This window comes from Pteropus medius, unplaced genomic scaffold, assembly GCF_902729225.1.
Source record: "Pteropus medius unplaced genomic scaffold, Ma_sr-lr_union100, whole genome shotgun sequence".
Lineage (NCBI taxonomy): Eukaryota > Metazoa > Chordata > Mammalia > Chiroptera > Pteropodidae > Pteropus > Pteropus medius.
In genome coordinates this window covers 827,220-833,880 of record NW_024352780.1, presented here as the reverse complement: position 1 = coordinate 833,880, position 6,661 = coordinate 827,220, and the positions used below count along the sequence as shown (strand labels likewise).

General features: G+C 67.7%; 1 protein-coding gene across 1 annotated transcript in view; it reads left to right on the top strand.

Annotated features, from left to right (window-relative positions):
* The window catches only part of TNS3 (tensin 3), a 124,484-nt gene that overhangs the window by 88,286 nt on the left and 29,537 nt on the right, over positions 1-6,661 (top strand). Inside the window, 1 exon segment of the mRNA XM_039847123.1 lies at positions 4,177-5,457. Within this exon segment, the coding sequence (XP_039703057.1) occupies positions 4,177-5,457 (1,281 nt within the window).

Sequence of the window (6,661 nt, the reverse complement as noted above, 5' to 3'; positions counted from 1 at the left end):
GGCCCATGGCAGGTGCTGGAGGGAGGGAGCCTCGTCTTCAGAGCACCAGCCCTCTCATCCTGTTCTCCCCCTTCCCGCCTCCCCATGGGGTGCCGGGGACATGCACCTGCCTCCCCTCCCTCTCTCTGCTGTCCCTGTCCCCAAGCTGGCTGTCCCTGGCACGGGCCGAGTAAGCACTGGTGACGGTTCCTGGAGACACGTTTTCTGTTTTCTCCACAGAAGACTTGTGGGGAGTGCACTGTGTCTCCTTCAAAGTGACAAGTTGCTTTTCAAGCAAATCTGTCATGAGGGTAGAACAGAGAGTCCGTGGGTTCAGGATGCAGGAAAGGAAGGTTCCAGATGGCTTGGTGACCCCACGGGATTGTCCCACCTTTGTTGTGAGCTCGTTTTTGTTGGCAGCAGGGCTGAGAGACAGCTGAAGGTGTCATTGGTACCGCTGGTGGCCTAGTGGTTGCACTTCGAAGGAGCACCTCCCTCTGGCGGGTCCTTCACCCACCTGTGTGCACACACCTGTGAGCGCAGGCGGGCGTTGGTGATCCGTGTTCGGTCATGATGGGAAGGAATATTCTCGTCTTTTTTTTGGCCTTCCTCATTTTTTTAGATTACTTTGGCAGTGTTTCTGAGAGTCTCTCCCCCTCCCTGTGAGAAAGCCCGTTTCAGAAGCGGGCTGGGTGTCAGGAATGGTCACCGGTGGCCAGGGTGGGGGGCCTGTTGCTGCGGTCACTGCCCTTTAATGAGGCGAGACTGTCCTGTGTGTGTTCCTCCCAGCTCTTTCCCAGAAGCTGCCCCTCCTGGTGTGTGGCCAGGGCTGTGTCTGTGTGTCCAGTTGCTCAGTAGCCGCAGGGCATCCGGGATCCTCTGGAAGGGGCCTCGATTCTGGTCGGCGGGAGTGGGTGGGGGAGGGGAAAGGGATGCAGAGGCCACTGGGGAGCGTCCTGTGCTGGGACACAGGCTCTGCCGCCGCGGCCGCCGCTGAGAAGCTGTGGGTGTGGGCTGTCGCTTCCGTCTACTTCCTGTCTGGGGATCAGCGTCCCCATCTGCACAGGGAGGATCTGTGCAAACTGCCCCGCGTCCCTTGGAGGCGGAGGCACCTAGTTAAACGTGTCGTCTACGTAAGAGATGCCCGGGCAGATGAGGCTCCGACCCCGCCTTCCAGAGCTCGGTCCTCGTCCGCGCCCGCTGAGCAGCCTGCATCACCCCTGGCCTCACCCTCCCTGCCCCAGGGGGCTGGGGGCTGCTGCAGTGGCAGGGCCGCAGGTGGAGCATGGGCTGTGTCTATTCTGTGAAATGACTTTCTGCGTCACTCCGACCTGGACCGTCACAGGGGCACGCTGCCACCGGCGAAATGGGGTGTCCCTAAGGGTGTCCCTAGGCCTTGGGGGCCTCACACAGCTCGTGGACTCGTGTTGTGTGTTCCGGGGGGTGGGCAGCGTGTGCCCCTCCGCCTGCCGTCACCTGCAGCCGTCACACGGGGCCCGGCACACAGGACAGCAGCCTGGCGTGGGCCAGGTCACCGTCCTGCCCGTGGAGGAGCGGCTTACAGGCGGGGGGCCTGCCCTGGCCACCCCTGCAGCTGTGCAGCTGTGCGCGTGAGCAGGGGCGGCCCCCTCAGCTGGCAGCAGGACAGCTGTGTGCCAGGCGTCTGCTCCCCCCGGCCCCCCACCGTGCGCCCAGACAGCGTGTGCAGACAGCACCTGGCCCTGCCCTCCCTGTCCCTGGGACGTCGGCCTGAGCCGTCAGCGAATGTGGGGGACAGCAGCCAGTCCTGAGCCCTTTTCCCCGTCCCGCGGCCGACTTCCCGTCCTCGACCACAGGGCACGGGTGGCGTGGGTGTCCATGGCGTGGGTCTTTGGTGCTCCGTGTGCTAAATGCTCACACTCGAGCCAGTGACCGCCCGGAGGGGACCGCCGTGTTCCACACGCTCATCATTGTTTTAAGGAGCAGGGTCACCCACCGGTCCCCGGCAGGATGCCAGCCTACTCCTGGCGTTCGCGCTGGCCCTCGTGGTGACGGGCACTCTGGGGCTGCATCCCAGCTAAGATCAGAGTCCTGTGCAGCTCGCTCTCGGCTTCCGTTCTGGTTCTGAGTTGTCTTGCCAGTTCGAAGAACGTGGAAGGTGTGTGTGCCCGGTCCTTGCCGCATGGATTCTGCCTTCTGCACACGGGCACGCACACATGTGTGCGCTCACAAACATGCACACGTGCGTACACATGGACGCATACACACATGCGCACACATGTGCACACATGCACACACGTGTGCCCGCGTGCACACATTCAGCATGTGTGCACATGCACACACACGGATGCATGCACATGTATGTGTGAGCACATACATACACACACACATTGGGCTGTGGGGCCCTGTGGTCCACCCTGTGGCCGGCCGCCCGCCCGGGCCTGGCGTGGCCCGACTCGGGCCCCTCGTGGTTAGCCCGCGGCTCTCACAGAGCAGGACTGGCAGCCAGAGCCGCCTGCCTTCACCTCTCGCCCCGTGAGTGGAAGGGACAGCCCCAAGCTGCCAGGTCTCGGGATACTTGGGTCTCCCAAAGACGGGATCCCAGCAGAATCCAGCTAAACAGTGTCTCCGCAGGGCTGTGGACGCCCCTCCACGTGCCGCTCAGACCCCCACGTGGACCCCCTGCACCCTCGCCTCACAGCTGGGTGTGCAGGGCTGGCGGGCACACACTGGGGGCCAGGCCAACGCCTGCCTGAGCCCCAGGCCCTGCTTCTCCAGCGGCTGTTCTGTCGGGCCCGACAGCCCGTGGCCGAGTGAGTCACATGCAGTGACAGTTTGTGCAGTCACGTTGGGTGGCACCTGCGTGAGCCTCGTAATTCTGAGCCTCGTCCCTGGGTGCCCTGGCGTTGGCTTGTGGAGCTCCAGGCCCTGGTCTTGCTGCCGGGCTGTGCGGTGTCACGGGCGAGCGGCCAGTGCTCCCTGGGCAGGCGGGTGGCAGGTGCAGGGCTTTGGGCTCCCAGCAGCTCCTGGCCTCGGGCAAGTGACCGACCATCCAGGAACCACCTTCACCTGTGAGACGGGACAGCCCTGCCTGCCATGTGGGTCGTGCCCTGACTGCTGGAGGAAACGTGCCAGGTGCCTGCCCTGCAGGGGTGTCCAGCGACGCCAGCTGTCACCGACCCGCTGCCGCTGTCACTCCAGGCTGAGCTCAGCACCTGCCCTTCCTTAGAAGCTGGTCACAGCTGTCTGGCTCCCGTGCTCTGTGGGTCCTTCGTCCCCAGCCCTCCCGCCAGGTTCAGCTGCAGGGCGAGGGAAGCTGGGGTTCCAGGCCCGCTGTACCCCGAACTTCCACCCCATCGCTTTCCCCTGCTTCCTCGGGCGCATTTGCAGTAAGAAGCTGGGGTCACGTGTGCTCACGGCACAGAACCCCAGGTGCCCCCCGGTCTCTGTCCTGAAAGTCGCAGGAGCCGCCGACCACAGCCCGGCAGCCTAGCAGTATAGCAGCTCGCTCCTGGGCAGCTCCAGGTCCAATGCCAGGACACGGCTGCCCTGAGGCCCCAAGAGCGTGGGCCACGCCCTCCACAGGCCCCTGTCCTGGTCACCCCGGAGGACAGAGAGGAGGGAGGTGCTGACGGCCAGCTTCCGGGGCTGCTGGGAGCCTCCCCAGCACCCCCAGGACCCAGGCCGTGGGCACCTGCCCGTCCACAGTGGGCAGCCATAATGATGACAGTAGTAGAGGCCCCCACTTCCTGCCCACATCCCAGGCCTCATTTTCGTGTGACCGTCCTGGGGTGTGGGAATCAGCACACGAATGTTCCCGAGTCCTGCACAGTCATTGGGACCCCCGCCTCGGCCCGAGGGTGCCGTACCATGGGAGGCCCGAGGCCAGTGCCCGCCCTACTTGTCCAGCGCGTGACGTGCTTAGGGCTTAGCGGGTCTGAGTGTGGAGGGGACGGCGGGTTCGGGGAGCAGATGTTCTGGCTGACGAGGATGTGGCGCGTGGCCCGAGCCTGAGCAGAGGCTTGGGAGGCGCTGGCAGGTGTGTGCAGGAAGGCTTTCAGGCGCCCGGTCCGTTCTTGACCAGTGGGGATTTTTGAGCTGAGTTGAGCTGAGCTCAGCATTCAAACCGAGGGTGAAAGTAACAGTGAGCCGTCAAGGCGAGTGGCTCCACGGGGGACCCCGGGGTTCCCCAGGTGACTGGCCCTGAGCCCCGGGCAGGATGTGCAGAGCTGGCCGCCGCCGACTGCAGACGCCTCCTGTTGGCGCTCGCGTGCAGAGCGGGGGGCCCGGTTAAGGCTCCGCCGGGACCTGCTCTGTGGGCTGGAGGTTCGCCGGTCAGAGCCCCCCTCACTGACAGCCGTCCGCTCTCTCCCACAGTGCTGCACACGCAGGGCCCCGTCGACGGCAGCCTGTACGCCAGGGTGAGGAAGAAGAGCACCCCAGACCCCGGCGTGCCCGGGGGGGCCCCGGCCGGCCCCGCCGCCAGCAGCCCGGACCCCGGCGACCACACCCTGTCCGTCAGCAGCGACTCGGGACGCTCCACCGCCTCGGCGCGGACAGACAGGACCGAGGAGCCCCTGGCCCCAGCGCCCCGGAGGGGCCTGAGCCCCCAGGAGAAGGCCGAGTTGGATCAGCTGCTCAGCGGCTTTGGCCTGGAAGATTCCGGAAGCCCCCGCGAGGACATGACTGACGGGCGCGGCAAGTGCGGTGGGACGCGCCACGTCGTGCCGGCCCAGGTCCACGTGAACGGGGCTCCGAAGGACCGGGAGACAGACATCCTGGACGACGAGGTGCCCGGCCACGGCCTGCACAGCGCGGACAGCCTCGGGGCGCTGTCCCCCGACGGGCACCCCGCGGCCGGCCTGGGCGCCTTCGCCTGCCCCCAGAGCAGCCCCCACGGGCTCCTGTGCGGCGGCTTCGGTGGCGGTGCCGGGGAGGACCCGCACGGCCCGGAGCCCCTGTGTGAGCGGCAGCAGGCGTTCGGTGGCCACGGGCCCAAGCCGCCGCCGCCCGCGCTGGGGGTGCCCCGCGTGCCCCCCGCGGCCCTGGCCTTCGAGCCGGGCGGCTACTGCACACAGACCTGGGTGCGCCAGCAGCAGATGGTGACCGCCCGCCAGTACAGCTTCGGCCCCGACGGGGAGGCCGGGCTGGTCTGCCGTGGCCCCATGGACAGCCCCCGACGGGCACAGGCCTCGCCCACGGTCCCCGTCAGCAGCTGGGGGGCACCCCAGAGGGGCGCAGGCCCGGGGCCACAGCCCCCCGACACGCAGCGGCCTCCTCTCGGCAAGGCGTCCCGAGCCAGGTCCCTGGACGTGATAGCCGTGAACGGGACGGGCCCGGTGCCCAGCGCCGACCCCTCCCCGGGCTCGCCCACCTCGGACATCGACCAGTCCATCGAGCAGCTCAACAGGCTCATCCTGGAGCTGGACCCCACTTTCCAGCCTCTCCCCACCCACGTGGACATGCTGGGCCCCCAGGCCAGCAGCCCCACGCGGCAAGGTGAGCCGACATTTCGGGGTGCGTGCTCAGCAGCATCAGGATTGAGGGGGAGCGGAGAGGACCGCGGGCCCCTGGCACAGCCCCGTGGGGACAGGGAGGTCACGGCACAGTCTCGCTGTGTAGATACTCCTGGGCGCCGTGCCGGGAGGGGCCGAGGGCAGGGGTGGAGCCGAGGCTGGTAGGCACAGCGGGGTGCAGGCCTGGGGGGCGCCCGGTGTGCTCCCCTGCAGCGGGGGCTCAGCTGGCTCAAGCAGGTTGGGGCTGCACCAGTGCTCAGCCTGGGACGTGGCAGCATGGGGACCGCGCCCGCACCTTCCTGCTCCGCCCCCGAAGGCCGGTGCGGCTGTCGTGGACAGGCAGTGGCCTGTGGGTGTAGGGCCGCGTGACAGGGACACACGTAGGAGTGGGTCTGACATGCTGGGAGGCGTCGGCTGCGGGACCTGCAGAGGTGGCTGGGCTGGCCTGGGAGGGGGCCCAGGAGGCAGAGGGCGCTCTGACAGAGTGGGGACCTTGGGCGAGGGGTGGTGTGTGGAGGCTGCGGTGAGAACTTTGTATCCAGAAGCTTCCACGCAGAAGACGGGGCCGGGCAGGCATCCGAGGCCACTGCGGCCTGCCGAGGTGAGTGTGGGACCCGGCACTGATCGGGCAGGCACCTGGACGCAGACCCCACGACCGAGCTGGAGGGGACTGCAGGGGCCCCGTCCTCCAGTGTCTGCCTGTGCTGTGCCTGGGCCACCAGCTGGCACCCGGCGCCCTGTCTCTAAATGTCAAGACTGGAGGACAGCGAAGCAGGGACCCCAACACTTCATCCCTGTTCCTGGTCTGAGCCATGGGCCGGGTGTCAGCTGAGCCGGTGTGACAGCCGGCAGGACAGCCGCTCGTGGGGGCCCTGCATCTTCCCGAGGCCCCGAGGCTGCGGCCGAGCCTGCCTTGCAGCGGAGCCTCTGGAGGTGCTGCCAGCAGCCGGGCTCACGTTGCACTGTGGCGTCAGGCGCTCGGCCCCCCGGACCCCCCACGGGAGGCCTGAGTGGCCCTTGGAGGGGGGCCAGCAGCCAGAGGGCAGCACACTCGCAGGAAGCCCAGGCGGGCGCCGCCAGGGCGCGTGGGGGCCCCAGGGAGCGTGGGGGCCCCAGGGAGTGTGGGGGCCCCAGGGAGCGTGGGGGCCCCAGGGAGTGTGGGGGCCCCAGGGAGCGTGGGGGCCCCA